Below are 17760 nucleotides of genomic sequence, written 5' to 3' on the forward strand. Positions count from 1 at the left end.
GGGGGACCCTCTGACCTGGAGGACCCCTCACCTGGGGGACCCTCTGACCTGGAGGACCCCTCACCTGGGGGACCGTCTGACCTGGAGGACCCTCACCTGGGGGACCCTCTGACCTGGAGGACCCTCTTACCTGGAGGACTCTTGCCTGGAGGACCCTCTCACCCCCACCTAGAGGACCTCGCCATATGAAGGACTCCCACCTGGAACACCCTCTTACCTAGGGGACCCCATCTCACCTGGAAGACCTTCACCTGGATAATCGCCGTGGCCTCCCACTACGGCGCAGCCGGGTCGGGTGCCCGGGATTCACCCTAAAATAAGGCCCGAACTGCAGCAGTCGGAGCGGGTCCCTGGGGCGGAGCGCCTAGGGCGGACCCGCGGGAGCTTCTCTTGGTAACCGTTGGTAAGGAGAGGAAGCCCGGAAAGGAGCTTTGGCGCCCGCGCCGCGGGGCCGTCGGCGTCTGCGCCTGCGCGCACAGGAGGCGTGGCCAGCGCTGGGCATGGCGGAGCCAGACCTAGAGTCGGAGCAGATCCGTCTGAAGTGTATTCGTAAGGAGGGCTTCTTCACGGTGCCTCCGGAACACAGGGTGCGCGAGGGACCCCCTGGGCAGCTCTGCCCGCTTCGCTAGCGGCACTGCTTGGCAGGGCCTGGGGAGTCTCGTGTCGCGCTGCTGCGCCGAAGCTTCCGGCACGGGCGGGAGCGACAGTCCCAGAGTTCCCCGCGGCGGGGGCGGGGGGCGGGGCGGGCTCGGGACTCGCACGGGCGGTCCCCGGAGATCTCGGGGGGCCGGGACGGGCTCGGGGATGCCTCGCGCCCGCAGAGAGACGGGCCCGCGCCGTGGGGAGAGCAGGCTCCGGGCTCCAGCTCGGGCGCTGCTGAGTTCAGCGCCGGGTCGGGCTTTGCAGGCTGAGCCGCGAGCCGCTTGCTTCTGGGAAGAATTGACTCGCGCGACGAGTTGGGGCTTGAAGGCTCCCGCTGGGGTTGGGCTGCATCGAGCGGGCTCCGGCGCTGCCTGGCGGCTTCACGCGAGCCCTGGCGCGCGGCCCTTGCAGAGGTGCCGGTGCCTCCGTCTGCCGAGACCAGGAGGGAGCCTCGGGGCGTTGGGCGATGTCGCCCAAGTGCACGGCTGGTGGGGACGGACAGGCTTGAACTTTGGCCGCTGGTTTGTGTTTTAACTGCTGGCTGGTGCTCTAAGAGGACAAGCCACGTGTTCCGTAAGAATCATTAAGAGATCGTGGCTGGATGACAACAGGAGCCACACTTGGCTCATTCAGACGTGCAGCAGGCGCTCACCGCGTTGAGAGTCCCGTGCTGGACTCTGGGGTGAAGTAGTGATTTGGCTTTTCCTTTTTTTTTTTTTTTTTTGAGACAGGGTCTCGCGCTCTCGCCCAGGCTAGAATGTAGTGGCTTGATCAGGGCTCGGTGCATCGTCAGCCTCCTGGGCTCAAGTGATCTTCCCGCCTTGGCCTCCCAAAGTGCTGGAATTACAGGCGTGAGCCACCGCATCCGGCCTGGCATGGCCTTTCTTTGAGTTCAGGAAATGTGACAAGGATTTGGACACCCAGAAATAAGAAGGGTGTGGAGAAGAGCACGAGCAGAGGATGTGAGAAGGGAGATTAAGGCGGGAAAGGGAGGTTGAGGCTAGGCCACCAGTGAGTGCCAGGCCAGAGGCTTCTGACTTGGTCCCCAGGTGTCAGGAAAGAATCAGACTGAGAACAAAGGCTGGCCAGTGGCTCACACCTGTCATCTCAGCAGTCTGGGAGGCTGAACTGGGAGGATTACTTGAGCCCAGGTTTGAGACTGAGGGTTAAGAGAAGGGAAGCCGGGAAATGAGGGCTGTGAGGTTTCAAACCTTGGTACGTGTGCTTTTTACTTTTTTTTTTTGGAGACGGAGTCTCACTCTGTCACCCAGGCTTGAGTGCAGTGACGCAGTCTTGGCTCACTGCAAGCTGCACCTCCCGGGTTCACGCCATTCTTCTGCCTCAGCCTCCCGGGTAGCTGGAACTACAGGTGCCCGTCACCACGCCCGGCTAATTTTTTCATATTTTTAGTAGAGTTAATGGGGTTTCACCGTGTTCACCAGGATGGTCTCCATCTCCAGACCTCGTGATCTGCCCGCCTCGGCCTCCCAAAGTGCTGGGATTACAGGTGTGATCTACTTCCCCCCGCCTACATGTACTTCTTAGATCCATGGAGAAGGGTACAGACTCTACTAGGACAGAGACCCCAAAATATAGGGCCTTAAGTGAGATGATGCCTTTCTTCACTCTTCCCTAACATTCTGGAGAGAAGCAGTTGTTTTGCACAGGTGGGCCAGGCATTCTGGTTCTGTTTGTCTTCCCGTCACTGAGGCGAGGAGAGATGAAAGCTTCCTTTCACCTGGAAGTCACACAGTCCCTTCAGCTCACCTCCCAAGGCCAGACGCCACTGGGTAGCGTTTCATATCTCACAGGAGGTAGTGACACAGGGATGCTGGGACAGCAGCCTCTGCCGCAGATGGAGTTTTGTACATGGGATTGAAAGGGAGTATCTGAGTGGCCGCCTCTGATATTTCTTGCAAAGCATTGGCCCAGTATCGTCACCACTTTTTCTCATCAGAAAAACCCAAGAGGCGAGGCACGGTGGCTCATGCTTGTAATCCTAGCACTTTGGGAGGCCAAGGCGGGTGAGTCACTTGAGGTCAGTGTCAGGTCTCTGAGCCCAAGTCAAGCCATTGCATCCCCTGGGACTTGCACCTGTACGCCCAGATGGCCTGAAGTAACTGAAAAATCACAAAACAAGTGAAAATGGCTGGTCCTTGCCCTAAGTGATTACATTACCTTGTGAAATTCCCTTTCCTGGCTCATCCTGGTTCAAAAAACTCCCCCATTGAGCGCTTTGTGACCCCCACTCCTGCCCACCAGAGAACAACCCCCTTTCTACTGTAATTTTCCTTTACCTACCCAAATCCTATGAAACGGCCCCACCCTTATCTCCCTTCGCTGACTCTCTTTTCAGACTCAGCCCGCCTGCACCCAGGTGATTAAAAAGCTTTATTGCTCACACAAAGCCTGTTTGGTGGTCTTTTCACAAGGACGTGCATGACAGTCAAGAGATCGAGACCATCCTGGCCAACATGGTGAAACCCTGTTTCTTCTAAAAATAGAAAATTGGCCGGTTGTGGCACATTCCTGCAGTCCCAGCTACTCAGGAGGCTGAGGCTGGAGAATCACTTGAACCCGGCAGGTGGAGCTTACATGGAACCAAGATCTTGCCACTGCATGCACTCCAGCCTGGGCAACAGAGCAAGACTCAGTCTCAAAAAAAGAAAAAAGTCTGGGCGCGGTGGCTGACGCCTATAATCCCAGCACCTTGGGAGGCCGAGGTGGGCGGATTATGAGGTCGGGAGATTGAGACCATCCTGGCTAACACAGTGAAACCCCGTCTCTACTAAAAATACAAAAAAAAAAAAAAATTAGCTGGGCAGGGCGGTGGGTGTCTGTAGTCCTAGCTCCTCAGCAGGCTGAGGCAGGAGAATGGCGTGAACCCGGGAGGAGGAGCTTGTGGTGAACCAGGATCACGGCACTGCACTCCAGCCTGGGTGACAGAGCGAGACTCCATCTCAAAAAAAAAAAAAAACAGCCCAAGCGTGTGGTTGCCTTTCTGTTTGTTGAGCAAAACGTGAGTGGGCTCCCTGGTACAAATTCCGTTGAAATTTCCTCGGTTGTTCCATCAGCTACCAAATTTCCACACTGGCAACACCCTTCTTTTTCAGCTGGGACGATGCCGGAGTGTGAAGGAGTTTGAGAAGCTGAACCGCATTGGAGAGGGTACCTACGGCATTGTGTGTGAGTGACCGAGGCCAGAGCGTGTAGTCGCAGCTCGTGGCTGTGACAATGTGGGACGAGACTGTCGAAGCAGCAGCTGCGTTGGGCTGGATGGGACTCAGACCCTGTGCTCTAAACCAGGGCAGAAGCTTGTTCGCAACTTTAATTCCTGGTGTAGTTATGACAAATGTTACACCATTTCTGGATAAACGGAAGCATCCAGTTGCTAATGCCCATAAACCAAATGTGTCACTGCAGAGTAGAGAGAACTGTCAGAGAAATAAAATACAGAACTTTCCAGAAGCAGCAGGAGCTGGACACGACGCTCATGTCTGTAACCTCAGCAACTCTGGAGGGGTCACCTGTGCCCAGGTGGTTTTTCTTTTTGTTTGTTTTTGAGGTGGATTTTGCTCTGTTGCCCAGGCGGGAGTGCAGTGGCATCATCACAGCTCGCTGCAGCCTCGACCTCCCAGGCTCAAGTGATCCTCCCACCTCAGCCTCCTGAGTATCTGGGACCATAAGAGTACAGAATCACACCTGGCTGATTTTTTGATTTTTGGTAGAGATGGGATCTCCCTATGTTGCCCAGGCTGGTCTTGAACTTCTGGGCTCAAATGATCCTCCTGCCTCAGCCTCCCAAAGCACTGAGATTACAGGTGTGAGCCACTGCACCTGGCGAAGCCTAGGAGTTTGAGGCTGCAGTGAGCTGTGATCGCGCCACTGCACTCCAGCCTTGGCAACAGAGGGAGACCCTGTCTCAAAAAAAACCAAAACCACCACACACAACTGAAGCTCATAACAGCTGTGAAATTGGCATAGATCATTCTGGAAGCTGCACACATTGGCACGGTGTTGTGTAGAGCCATCTTCACACAAAATAAGGTTCACTTTTTTCTGCATAGAGTACCTTACTTGCTTTTAGGACATTACAAGAGCTCAAAGCTGTGATCTGCGTGCTGAGGAGGCGCACAGGGAGAGCCTGGAGCCACAGAACTGAGTGGCTGGAGGCCAGGGTCCAGCACAGAGCAAAGCTGGGCACCCCCTGCGCAGTTCAAATGAGGAAACCCCCCAGAGAGCAGGTGTCTCGGGCTAGAAGTGTTGCACAGAGTGAGGATTGAGTGTCACGGGCAGGAGGTTGTCAGAGGAAAGAACAGGGACCCCTGTGGCTCACGGAGAGGTTCCTGTGCAGCACTAGGGGGCCCACGAGGGGCATCGAGATGGACGTCGTCACTGATGCGTTTCCATTGCAGATCGGGCCCGGGACACCCAGACAGATGAGATTGTCGCACTGAAGAAGGTACGGATGGACAAGGAGAAGGATGGTGAGCAGGAAGATGGGGTGCTGGGACCTCACACTGGGAGGAGGCAGAAAGGTGTGAGTTACCTGAAGTTTCCTCAGAGCGACTGCACGGTGGCTGTAGGGGGCCATCCTCTGGGCGGGTTCTGGTGTGGCCCAGCGCGTCACCCCCAGGTCCACACGCAGCCTCAGCTGTCTGCCAGGAGGGCTCTGCGGTCTCCATCCCCTCCTCCCCCTCCTGTCTGGTGAGCCCCCCTCACTGCAGGCTCAGCTCTGCTCTCCCCTCCACCCCCAGCACCTGCCTGCGTAGGCAGGGCCCTGCCACCCCCCAGACGGATATCCACGGTGGCTAGAGAGGTGCTGATGCGTATTTGGTCAACAAAGAGTTAAAAGTGCTTATTGGGGTCGCCCGGATCCTCCCTGAGGTGGGGACAGCTGCAGCGACTGGCATCAGGTGTTCATGAAGCCCCGGGAGTGGCTGGGGTTGGGGCGTCCCCGTCATCACTGGGGTGGGGTTCACTGAGGCCACCTCCCTCCCCAGGCATCCCCATCAGCAGCCTGCGGGAGATCACGCTGCTGCTCCGCCTGCGTCACCCCAACATCGTGGAGCTGAAGGAGGTGGTTGTGGGGAGCCACCTGGAGAGGTACGCGGTCTCCTGCTCCGTGCATCGGGCCCCAGGGAGCATGTATCTTGGGCTAGAGGTGTTGCACAGAGTGAGGACTGAAGTGTCACTGGGCATGAGGTTGTCAGAGAAGAGATGGCCCCACCTCACTGCCTGGCTCAGCCCATTGTCAGAGGTGGACACAGGTTGTCCTGCCCGTGTCCCCTCCTGCAGCAGGGGAGGGTCCACTTTGACCCCTTAGGAGAAGGCCGGAGGGTGGTATGCATCTTCTGTTTCTTCTAGCATCTTCCTGGTGATGGGTTACTGTGAGCAGGACCTGGCCAGCCTCCTGGAAAATATGCCAACACCCTTCTCGGAGGCCCAAGTGCGTGGCAGAGGGCCTGGGGTGGGGGAATGGGCTTCGTGGGCCCTTGTGGTGCACATTTATAACAAAACAGGGCCACCTGGGGACTTGCAGAGCTGCTGATGCCTCTGCCTCCACCTCCCAGTGTGTCAGTGAGCTTCAATGGGATAGAATTCCTGTGGTGGGGGCATCTGCTGGGAGCATGCAGCCCCGGGGCCGAGAGCCTTGTGAGGGCACTGGTTTCCTGGGCTGTTGTGACTGCCAGTCCTGCTGGCCAGTGTGGGTATGGCAGGGCTCGGCCGGGCTTCCCTGCAGGCTCAGCCTGACTGGCACCTCTGACCCTCTACACAGGTCAAGTGCATCGTGCTGCAGGTGCTACGGGGCCTCCAGTATCTGCACAGGAACTTTATCATCCACAGGTGGGTGACAGCTTGCCAGAGTCGGAAGCACAGATTCGGCTGAGGCCTGACTCTGCTGCCTCCTATGGAAAGTTACTAAAAGCTCAAGGGTTTCCAGCTGCAGCAGCCTGCCCACTGCTTGCACTTCATTTGTGTTTTATTCTAAAACAGAGAACGGGTCTCTCTGTGTTGCCTAGGCTGGTCTCAAACACCTGGGCTCAAGTGAGCCACCCACCTGGGCCTCCCAAAGTGCTGGGATTACAGGTGGGAGCCACCGTGCCTGGCCATGCACTCCCCCTTTTTTTTTTTTTTTTTTTTTTTTTGAGACGGAGTCTCGCTCTGTCGCCCGGGCTGGAGTGCAGTGGCCGGATCTCAGCTCACTGCAAGCTCCACCTCCCGGGTTTACGCCATTCTCCCTGCCTCAGCCTCCCGAGTAGCTGGGACTACAGACGCCCGCCACCTCGCCCGGCTAGCTTTTTGTATTTTTTTTAGTAGAGACGGGGTTTCACCGTGTTAGCCAGGATGGTCTCGATCTCCTGACCTCGTGATCCGCCCGTCTCGGCCTCCCAAAGTGCTGGGATTACTGGCTTGAGCCACCGCGCCCGGCCGCACTCCCATTTTTAAAAGGCTCAAACATTAAGAGCATGTATGGGTTCATGAAAAAATAATAAAGATACTAGGCCGGGCGCGGTGGCTCAAGCCTGTAATCCCAGCACTTTGGGAGGCCGAGGCGGGCGGATCACGAGATCAGGAGATTGAGACCATCCTGGCTAACACGGTGAAACCCCATCTCTACTAAAAAAAAAAAAAAAAAAAAAAAAAAAAAATTAGCCAGGCTTGGTGGCGGGTGCCTGTAGTCCCAGCCGCTCAGGAGGCTGAGGCAGGAGAATGGCATGAACCCGGGAGGTGGAGCTTGCAGTGAGCCGAGATCGCGCCATTGCACTCCAGCTTGGGCAACAGTACGAGACTCTGTCTCAAAAAAAAAGATACTAAAAAGCCCAAACATGAGGAAACGTGCAGGAAGTCTATGGACATCAGTGCTGTGGGAGAGGTCTTATCCCCTGGTGGCCCTCACCCTCTGGTGTGGGCATCAGTGCCGTGGGGGAGGTCTCATCCCCCCAGTGGCCCTCACCCTCTGGGAACCACCTGTCACTATCTTTCTATCACAGGGACTTGAAGGTTTCCAACTTGCTCATGACTGACAAGGGCTGTGTGAAGACAGGTGGGTGCAACTTGTGCCAGGCCCTGTCCCTAGATTGTGAGCCCTCACTTGGTGACACACACTCCCCTTTCTGCTGCAGCGGATTTCGGCTTGGCCCGGGCCTACGGTGTCCCAGTAAAGCCAATGACCCCCAAGGTGGTCACTCTCTGGTGAGTCCTTCTGAAGCGTGGTGGCCGCTGGGGACCAGGCCTGCCTGGTGGAGGGCTCCTTGCGATGTCAGGCTGAAGCTGCAAATGACCTTGGGAATGTTAAGCTGTAGGGTTTGTGCAAACTCATAAACGCTGGGTCTAGGACAGCCTCCAGGACACAGCAGGGCTGTCACACAAAATGGTGAGAGCCGGGCTCAGTGGCGTCAAGGGACCTGCCTAGCTGAGACACACCTCGCCCTGAGAGCCAGAAACACACTGTGGCCGGGAAAGCATCTCTGGAGGGAAGGCTGCTTCACAGACTGAAGGATGGGCAGCTTGCATGCTTTCCCTGCTGCTTCCTCTCGGATACTTTCAGCCAAACAGGGTCGTGCTTAGCAAGGGCTGAACATCAGAGTTGGTCAGACACAGGTCAGGACACCACATGTCGTGTAGTCCCCATCTGAGAACAGGTTGGTGGTGGCTGGTGTGACTGTGTGCTGAGGGTCTGTGGTCCCTGCGACTCGCAGGACGCCGCTGCACGTGCTGCCACTGGCAGCCGTTGCTGTGCGCGCTACCTAGATCTGCAGGGCTTGGGGCAGAGGGTAGTCCCAGTTGGGACAGGTTTCCAGGTCACCACAGGCTCTCAGGAAGGCTGTGCCCTGTGGAGGCTTGGGCTGGGGGAGAGGAGCCGGCTGTACTGAGGTGGGTGCTGCTTTGTGCAGGTACCGAGCCCCCGAACTGCTGTTGGGAACCACCACGCAGACCACCAGCATTGACATGTGGTGAGGAGTGGTTACTGCTCCCGGGGCCTCCGGAAGGGCTGGGATGGGAGCTGGGGCACCTGGTTCCTGAGCTCAGCCTCAGGGGAGGGGCAGGACGGCAGTGGGGTCTTTGCCAGCCTCCCGCTCCCAGGGAGGTGGGCCTGAGCCTGGGAACGCAAGAGGAGGTGTGAGAACTTAGCTTGCTGTGGAGCACAGAGGTCTGCAGGAGGCACACCTGCCCCTGCCCTTGTCACCCGGAGGCCTGCAGGGCCCGGGAGGGGAGCCAGTGGTCCCTGCCTATCCTTTATCCTTCACAGTGTCCCTGATCCAGCGTGCCTCGCGCTGGCGGGGTCAGCAGAGGTCTGGCCGCAGTGAGGTCCACTGTTCTCTGCAGGGCCGTAGGCTGCATCCTGGCCGAGCTGCTGGCCCACAAGCCCCTTCTCCCTGGCACTTCCGAGATCCACCAGATTGACTTGATCGTGCAGCTGCTGGGGACACCCAGTGAGAACATCTGGCCGGTGGGTGTCCTGGGCAGACCCGCAGCCCCCTGCCCGTGCCCACGCCCTCTGTGCCTCAGCTCCTGCCTCCCATAGGGCTTTTCCAAGCTGCCGCTGGTCGGCCAGTACAGCCTCCGCAAGCAGCCCTACAACAACCTGAAGCACAAGTTCCCGTGGCTGTCGGAGGCCGGTCTGCGTCTGCTGCACTTCCTGTTCATGTACGACCCTAAGAAAAGGTGCTGTCTCTGCATGGGGGGCAGGGGCCCCCATCACCCACACTGTTGAGACCGTTTCCCAGAGCCCAGCCTCACTGCGGCGGAGAGGCCCCTCCCCAGGCACAGCCGCTCAGAGCGGTTTCTGGCCCCCAGGCTTCCTTTAAGAACTTGAATCACAGCTGCTCAGCTGGGTGGGAGATGAGAAAGCCGGACTCACAAGTCGCACTAATGCAGGCTGCCTCCTCCAGGGCGACGGCCGGGGACTGCCTGGAGAGCTCCTACTTCAAGGAGAAGCCCCTACGTGAGTGTCCAGGGTTCCTCAGACTCGCTCTGCAGGGAGCAAAAACGGCTGGGAGCCTATTTTGCCGGGAGTGGGTGGTGGTGAATTGGCCTGGTGCCCTCACTGATGGCACCCCCTTTCTAGGGTAAGAGGACAGGGGCATGTGGAGGCGCAGACAGCCGAGGGCCAGGTCCAGAGGCAGAGCTGGACTCAGACCTGGGCCTGCTTCCCCTATCTGGGTCCCTGCCCTGCCCAGCACTGAGCCACCCTTCTCCCTGCAGCCTGTGAGCCGGAGCTCATGCCCACCTTTCCCCATCACCGCAACAAGCGGGCCGCCCCGGCCACCTCTGAAGGCCAGAGCAAGCGCTGTAAACCCTGACGGTGGGCCTGGCATACGCCTGTATTCCCACACCACGTCTTCCGGGCAGCGGTGTCCGTGAAGGGTGCTAGTATGAGCTGACGAGGTGCCTGGGACCCAGCTCATCCCCTTGACTGACTTCCTCCACTGACTTCCTCCCACTGTCTGCCCTGAACCCACTACTGCCCCCAAAAACAGGCAGGGCATGAATGCAGGGCGACGCGGGAGGGGGCTTCCAGCCCGTGCACCCTGGAAGGGTGGGTCTGGTGGCCCCATCTGTGGCCGCAGGGGTCCTGCTGTGTTGGAAACATGGGACCACTGAGGGGTCTCCTGCGGTTCTTCCCCTCGCTGTACTGGAAGCATGGGACCACTGCTTCTTGGGAGGAGTGGCGGCTGCAGTACCCTCGCTGTCGTCGAGTTGTGGTGGATGCTGGCCTGGGATCAGCGGGCCCAGAAGACCTTCGTATCCCCCCTCGGGCCTGGGGCTGCCCCGTGCATGGGTTGGCTGTGGTGACCCCAGGTGGGCCTGGCAGGACTCCAGATGAGGACAAGAGGGACAAGGTGTGGGGTGGGAGCCACAATTGAGGATGCCCCAAGACCACCAAGAGCCCTGGGCTGGGGGCTGAGCTATATCCCCGCTCCCCACGGAGGCCCCAACGGGGGCTGATGGCTCAGATGCAGAGCAAAACTAGGCTCTTGTTGGATAAAAGCTTTCTTAACAGACATGGTTTTACCAGCGTTTAATGTGCTCTGATGCTGACCATCCCTCTGAGTGTGCTGGGGAGGAAAGGGTGGGGAGGAGGGTAGGGAGAGCAGGCTCAGCTTCAGTGGATGCACCCTGCCCCCTCCCTCGCCAGACCCGAGGTTAGGGCAGAGCCATCTCCTTTCCAGCCTGTGGGCTGCACCCAAGGGGAGGGGAGGGGCATCGTTACCACTGGACTGACCAAGACCCAGCCGCCTGGGTGTCCTGCCTACAGCCCCTCTGCCCAGCAGCAGGGACGCTCAGGCCTTCCCAGCTGTCTGCTGCCCGTTCCTGCGGCTCTCAGGCACCTCCACATCTGGTTTGAGGTTAGGTCCTTTCCTTTCTGTGGCCCCAGCTGCTGAGCCACCCAAGGGAAGGGCTGGGATCCCCGAAGCCAGGTAAGCCATGCACCCAGCAGAGCCCCGCAGATCGGCCCCAGCAGAGCTTGGCGGGGGGACCTTGGTGTCACCAAGAGGCCCTTGAGGACACCCGTGTGGAGAATCCCTGGGACATGTGGAGGACCAAGTCCTGAGCCCTATCCTACAGGGAGTGGGCCTGGAGCCGCAGGCCTTGGGGCACAGTGTCCTCCTCAGAGACAGGTTCAGGCACTGGCTGGAACAGGCTGGACCCCTCTACCCAGCACATGTGGGCATGTGTCTGGGTTCCGAGGGCGGGGAAATGTGGAAAGGCTCCTGCTGGCCAGCTTAGGCCTACTGCCCTCGGAGCTTTCCATGTACAGAGTCCCACCTCCAGCAGGGGTTGGCCTGGACTCCAACCCCTGCTGTGCCCAGAGCTCCCCCAGGGACAAGGCAACCAGAGGCCCAGTCCCCTCGCCAGCAAAGAGAAAAGCACCACGGGAGCTGTCTCCCAAGAGCCCTTGACCTGGGGCCGCTGGCCTAGGGCCGGGCTCCAGGACTGCTGTAGAGCAGAGTGTCCATCTGTGCACGCTGCAGCCACAAGCGCCGCTGGGCGTCACCAAGCAGCACACGCAGCGAGTGGCCCGGGCGGCAGGCGGGCAGGGCTGCACAGTGGGCAGCATGCAGCTGGCGACAGGTGTCACAGCAGAGGGTGGGCAGGGCGCCAGGGGACAGGCAGCTGTGTGCCTGGTAGCCTGGGGGCTCAGAGACAGACCTATAGGCTGAGGCTGGTACCCCCTCTGCCCGAATACGCCTCGGGCTGGCCCCTGCAGAGCTTTCGGGGGTGGCCAGGTCCCCAGGCCTACTCAGCTCACGGCGCAGAGAGAGGAAGGAGAAGGCGGAGGGTTCTGGTTCTAGCCCCTCCTCCAAGGCCCCATAGGGTGGGCTGCCGGCCTGCGGCAGCTCCTCAGCTGGGGGCTCCCAGGCCCGGCCCCCAGTGCCCCATAGTTGGGCACTCTGCTCCCACAGTGGTGGCCTGTAGGCCACCTCCGCCGAGGGTGAGTCAGGGCCTGGTGACGGCTCCCCATACAGGCTGGCGTCCTCCGACCCCTCGTCCTCCTGCAGGTCCTGATACAAGTCCAGTGGGGCCCTGTAAGCAGCAGGGGAGCCTCGGGGGGGCAGGGGTGGAGGCTCCTCGTCCTGGGCCAGCCGCTGCTGCAGCCAGGCCACACAGGAGGCCACGTCCCCGCTGGCACGCCGTGCCTGCAGCAGCTCCTCAGCTGGTAGTACACTGGTGCCCAGCTGGGCCAGCACCTCGCCCAGGATTTCACACTCCAGCCGGAGAGCGAAGCAGCCCAGGGCCACCTGCACCAGCTGGCAGGCAGGGGGCAGGGCGGTCACCATGAGCCGGTGGCTGTCCCTGCGCACGTAGCCCATCTTCTGGAAGCTCTTCAGGAGGAGGTCGTCTGAGAGCACACCCTTCAGCACGTGCACGTAGCCCCCGGAGAATGTCTGCAAGGGAGTGGCCCGGTCAGTGCTGCCCACCCTCCCATAGGCCGGACCCTAGGATACAGTGGGTCCGGGATCTGTCGGCTCAGGCCTTGGCAGCTTTTGATGCTCAGGCCCAACCCCAGAGACTAGGCTTAGCCAGTCTGGGCCAGGCCCAAACATGAGAATTTCTTTTTTTTTTTTTTTTCAAGACAGTCTCAAAAGTGCAGACCACTGCTGTACTGTCTGGAGTGCAGTGGTGCAATCTCGGCTCACTACAACCTCTGCCTCCCAGGTTCAAGCAATCCTCCTGCCTCAGCCTCCCGAGTAGCTGGGATTACAGGTGCACGCCACCATGCCCTGCTAAGTTTTGTGTATTTAGTAGAGACGGGGTTTCACCATGTTGACCAGGAAGGTCTTAATCTCTTAACCTCATGATCCCCCCGCCTTGGCCTCCCAAGTGCTGGAATTACAGGTGTGAGCCACCATGCCCCGCCGAATTTCTTAAAATTTAATGGAAGAAACAACTAATACATTAACCTGGCTCACGAATCAGAACAAAAGAAAGAGCTTACTGAGAAATTCCACTGCTCTGGGTTCCCACCACTCCCTTCACCCCTGGAGATGGCCTAATCTAGTTTTGAATGTATTTGCCCATACAGATTTTGTTTGCCCTCTTATGAGGTAGCCCACCCCCTTTTTTTTCCACCTCTTTTCTTTGTAAGGTTTCTAACCAAAGCTAGACAGGTAGCCTCTTAAACGTGTTGTTCTGAACTTTGTTCTTTTCCATTCTAGAAGATCAGGACGGAAGCTCTAGCATTCATTCCCCCTGCTGTGTGGTATTCCACCACGGGGGTGCAACATCTGTTTCCAGAGCTCTACAGAGGCTGTCCGTGCACTGGGCTGACAGCCATGGGATAGCAGAAGGGTGAGTGCTTTTTTTTCTTCTTTGAGACAGAGTCTCGCTCCGTCACCAGGCTGGAGTGCAATGGCACAATCTTGGCTAACTGCAGCCTCCACCTCCCAGGTTTCAAGTGATTCTCCTGGCCTCCAGGTCCTCCTGAGTAGCTGGAAGTTTACAGGCATGTACCACCGCAGCCCAGCTAATTTTTTTTTTTTTTTTTTTTTTTTTTTTTTTTTTTGAAAGACGAAGTCTCGCCTGTCGCCCAGGGCTGGGAGTCTGGAGTGCAGTGGCGGATCTACAGCTCACTGCAAGCTCCGCCTCGAGGGTTTCCCGCCATTCTCCTGCCTCAGCCTCCCGAGTAGCTGGACTAAAGCGCCCGCCACGCGCCCGGCTAGTTTTGTATTTTTTTAGTAGAGACGGGGTTCACCGTTATTAGCCAGGATGTCTAGATCTCTGACCTCGTGATCCGCCCGTCTCGGCCTCCCAAAGTGCGGGGATTACAGGCTTGAGCTCCGCGCGGCCATTTTTTTTTTTTTTTTTTGAGATGGGATCGAGCGATCTGTCGCCAGGCTGGGATGTGGCAGTGGCACGATCTCGCTAGTGCAAGCTCTGGCCTCCGGGGGGTTCACGCCTTCTCTGCTCAGCCTCAGTGTAGCTGGGACTACAGGTGCCCGCCCACCTAGCCGGCTAATTTTTTTGTATTTTTTAGTAGAGACGGGGTTTCCACCGTGTTGGGCCAGGATGGTCTCAATCTCCTGACCTCGTGATCCGCCTGTCTTGGCGCCCAAAGTGCTGGGATTACAGGCGTGAGCCACCGCGCCTGGCTAATTTTTGTATTTTTTAAAGAGATGAGGTTTCACCATATTGGTTAGGCTGGTCTCGAACCCCTGACCTCGTGATCCGCCCACCTCAGCCTCCCAAAGTGCTGGGATTACAGGCGTGAGCCACCGCGCCCAGCCAAGGGTGAGTGCTTTCTAGCCTACAGTTAAGTGAAGAACTAAAGGAACCTCAGGACAATCACTGCGAGCGTCTCCTGACTCTAAAATTCCCTAACTCAGGCACTCCCAGCATCTAATGGCATGACACGGCCCACATGTGGAGCACCCAGGGCCTGCAGCACTCAGCTCGGGGCTTCGATTCATTCCTCTGGCCCCATGAACTGGACTGTTCTTGTGTCCCTGTCTCAGGGGAGGAAAGGGGCCGAGATTAGCTAACTTGGCCAAGGCCTCCCCGCCAGGAGGCAGCAGGACTAGGTCCAAACCAGGGCTGCCCAGCACTGAAGCCGGTTATTCCCCTGCCCTGCCCCGCTGGGAGGCCTCAAGGGCGGGCCTGTCCGTCTCTCGCATGAATGAGAGTCCTGGCCCCTCCGACCAGCAGGTGTCCCCGGGGAGCCGCGGAGAGACGGCCGCTGCCATGGCAACCGGCGGAGGCGTAGCTCGCCCACGTGCGCAGTAACGTCATCGGCTTCCTACTCTTCCGAATTAGCTCAGAGCTCCCGGCGGCCCTGGCCCCTCCTGCCGCCAGGAGCTCACCTAGAGGAGCCAGGCCAGCCCTAGGGCACAGCCTCCAGCCCTGGGCACAGCCTCCGGCCCCAGGCGGAGGAGTTCACTAGGTCTGTGCCAGCCCTGAGACTTCACAGGGATGCACCCATCTGCTGTCCTCCTCTGCAAATGGGATTGGCCCATATCCTAGAGGAACTAGGATGACCACGGGACCTCAAGTCCCTTCTGTGCCCCGTCCTCATATTTCCATGGCAACTGGGGCCGCGAGGCCTCTTAGGGAAGACACTGACGCAAGCTCTCAGGGCAGGACCCCGTAGGCAGCATCCAGCCTGCCTTCGCCCACCCCATGATCTCAGCCCTAGGAGTGGGTGCCCCCACACGCCCACGACCCCTCAGCGCTCGGAGCCTTGAGGAGCCCACCGGGCACTGAGGATACCTCTCCCTCGAAAGGCGTGGTCCCCCATGGTCGACGGCCCCACGACCCGCAGGCCAGGACGAGGGGCGCGCTCCTCCTGACCTGGCGCCTACCTTGATGGTGGTGAACTCCTTCCTCCAGGGTAGCAGGTACAGGTGCACCGCGGCGAGTTCCAGCAGCTCGAAGGCGCGGGCCAGGCCGCGTAGCGCGGGCGCCAGGTCGGCGCGGCCCCACAGCCCGTCGGTGAACAGCGCCAGCGCGTCGTCCTGCAGCGCCCCGTGCAGGTCGAAGTCCTCCACCAGGATCTGCCAGAGCACCGCGCGCAGCGAGGGGTCCCCGCACACGCCCGCGCGGCCCTGTCGCAGCTCGCGCTCCAGGCACAGGCGGTAGTCCTCGGACAGCGAGCTGCTGCCCATCCTGCGGGGGCCGGGGGTCAGGGACCTGCGGCCGCGTCCCGCCAGCCTCCCTCTCCCCGAGCCCCCACCCAGCGTCCCCAGCACCCCTCGAGCCTGGAGACCCCGCCCCCACCGGCTGGGCGCCCCTGGTACCTTCGGCACCCCCTACCCTGGAGACCTCGGCCCCATCAGCTGTCCGCCCACCCAACGATCCAGGTCCCTCCAGCTGGGCGCCCCCGCACCTCCAGCCCCTCCCTCCAGCCTGGGTACCTCGGCCTTCCAGGGGCACCCCTGGTTATCGACTGCACCCTTCTCTAGACACGCGCTTCCGCCCGTTGAGCCCTCTCCCGACCAGAGCCCCTTCGCCCGGCAGACAGAGCTGCGGACCCCGCGGGTGACGGCGCTACCTGTCTGTCCCCAGCGGTCTCCAGCCGCCGCCGTTCAGTTCGGGCCTCCCCGCGCGCCGCGCGCTTCCGCCGGGAGCCGGCTCCGCCCGGGGTCCGCGGCCGTGACGCTAGGGGCGGGGCTTGGCACAGGCCCCGCCTCTGGCTAATTTAGGAGGGGCGGGGCCTCTGCGCCTGGGCGGGGCCTGGTGGAAGCAAGGGAAGAGGAGGCGTCCCGCCCGGCCGAGCACCTGCGCGAGGCACCCGGAGAGCCTCCTGTCACCGCGTCGCCCGTCTCCTCACGGGACCGGTATCGTTCACGACGCCCCTGGGCCGAGGGCTGCGGGCTCATGGCAGGCACTCAGTGAACGTTGTGCCTGGGCCGCTCCTCTCCAAGAGACAGGGATCCAGCCCCAGGCGCCTCGGCCGCGAGGAAGCAGGTGCACGGGCTCGTCCCCTGTGGGGCGGGGCCGCCGGCATTACCTGACGGGGATTGGCTGGATCCTGGGAAGAGCCGTTCCTGCGGGGCGGGGCCACCTACACTACCTGGGAGGGATTGGCCGGACCCGGGGGCGGGCCTCCCCCTATTGGGCGGGGCCATCCCCTTGCGGGAGGTGGGCGGAAGGACAAGTCTTTCAGCCTCGTCTGAAACAGCAGCCTCAGGTGGGTGCAGGGACCTCAGATTCTATTTCTGCTGGCTCCGCTTCCCGGCCTCCTCCTGCACTTGCCATTGTCGCCCTTGAGAGCATCGTCTGGGCGGGTCTCTGAGGCAGGGCGAAGCCGCCCCCTCTCTAAGCTAAAAGCTGACCTGGGCCCCAGATCCATCCAGGCTAAATCTGGGCCACGACTTCCCGGGAACGTTTTCTTCTTTCGGGTTCCTCTGTTCTGTGCTAAAGACACTTTCTCGCATTGCCCAGAAGTAGAGGAGAATGAGGGAGACCCTTGAAGGTCCCAGTCGCGACCCCCCCACCCCACACCCTCGCTTTGGACAGGCTCTGCTCCTTCACGTCTGTGTCCCTCACCTCTCCAGGCCACCAAAACCAAGGCCCAAGTTTGTTGAAACTTTCTCTGGGCCTGGGCGGCGAGGTCCCCGCTTTTTCTTGTAAATTTTACTTGGTAGTTCCCTGCTGGCATCTTAGAAATATTGTGATCGTGGCGCGGTGGCTCATGCCTGTAATCCTAGCACTTTGAGAGGCCAAGGCAGGCAGATCACCTGAGGTCGGGAGTTCGAGACCAGCCTGGCCAACATGGTGAAACCCCGTCTCTATTAAAAGCACAAAAATTAGCCGGGCGTCGTGGCTCATGTCTGTTATCCCAGCTACTCGGGAGGCTGAGGCAGGAGAATTACTTGAACCTGGGAGGCGGAGGTTGGGGTTGCAGCGAGCCAAGATCACGCCACTACACTCCAGCCTGGGCAACAGAGGGAGACTCTGCAAAAAAAAAAAAAAAAAAAAAAATTGTAATGGAGTCGGTGGATCTCCCTATCTAGGTGGCCACCTCTGGACAGGAAGCTCTTTTACTTACAGTTTACTGAACTCAGCCTTGGTGTCCAGTGCCACCATGAGTCCACACCAGTTCTCGGGGCAGCTAACTTCGTAAGCCTCAACTCCTTTATTTTATTCTTCTTCTGATGCGGAGGAGGGTAG

General features: G+C 59.6%; 2 protein-coding genes and 1 long non-coding RNA gene across 16 annotated transcripts; 2 read left to right on the forward strand and 1 right to left on the reverse strand.

Annotated features, from left to right (window-relative positions):
- Positions 1-397: 397 nt before the first annotated feature.
- CDK10 (cyclin dependent kinase 10) lies at positions 398-10652 on the forward strand. Of its 13 annotated transcripts, none has more exons than XR_004055429.1 (13): positions 398-587; positions 3756-3828; positions 5058-5180; positions 5646-5748; positions 6010-6091; positions 6422-6489; positions 7638-7690; positions 7770-7839; positions 8541-8600; positions 8974-9080; positions 9173-9312; positions 9540-9592; positions 9716-10652. XR_004055429.1 is itself a non-coding variant. In XM_030925036.1 (13 exons), exons 1-13 carry the CDS (start codon positions 501-503, stop codon positions 9718-9720), a joined length of 1041 nt encoding a protein of 346 aa, XP_030780896.1. In that variant the 5' UTR covers positions 401-500; the 3' UTR covers positions 9721-10652. The 13 variants fall into 13 exon arrangements, 11 of the variants coding, with proteins under 11 accessions (XP_030780891.1, XP_030780890.1, XP_030780896.1 ...); XR_004055428.1 differs by having other exon boundaries at positions 399-587; positions 9853-10652; XM_030925036.1 differs by having other exon boundaries at positions 401-587; positions 8974-9097.
- A 2-nt stretch (positions 10653-10654) lies between these two features.
- Positions 10655-16529, reverse strand: SPATA2L (spermatogenesis associated 2 like). 2 transcript variants are annotated; one of them, XM_030925028.1, is made up of 3 exons: positions 16139-16529; positions 15450-15753; positions 10655-12539 (listed from the first exon to the last, which is right to left on the reverse strand). In XM_030925028.1, the coding sequence occupies exons 2-3, from the start codon at positions 15750-15752 to the stop codon at positions 11568-11570; spliced, it is 1275 nt and encodes a 424-aa protein (XP_030780888.1). In that variant the 5' UTR covers position 15753; positions 16139-16529; the 3' UTR covers positions 10655-11567. The 2 variants fall into 2 exon arrangements, with proteins under 2 accessions (XP_030780888.1, XP_030780889.1); XM_030925029.1 differs by lacking the exon at positions 16139-16529 and having other exon boundaries at positions 15450-15809.
- LOC115895233 lies at positions 12463-15606 on the forward strand. The gene is made up of 4 exons (XR_004055430.1): positions 12463-12557; positions 12728-12858; positions 13311-13443; positions 15478-15606. It is a non-coding gene; the product is annotated as an uncharacterized LOC115895233 (long non-coding RNA).
- Positions 16530-17760: the final 1231 nt, after the last annotated feature.

The sequence above is a fragment of the Rhinopithecus roxellana genome, chromosome 20 (genome assembly GCF_007565055.1).
Source record: "Rhinopithecus roxellana isolate Shanxi Qingling chromosome 20, ASM756505v1, whole genome shotgun sequence".
Lineage (NCBI taxonomy): Eukaryota > Metazoa > Chordata > Mammalia > Primates > Cercopithecidae > Rhinopithecus > Rhinopithecus roxellana.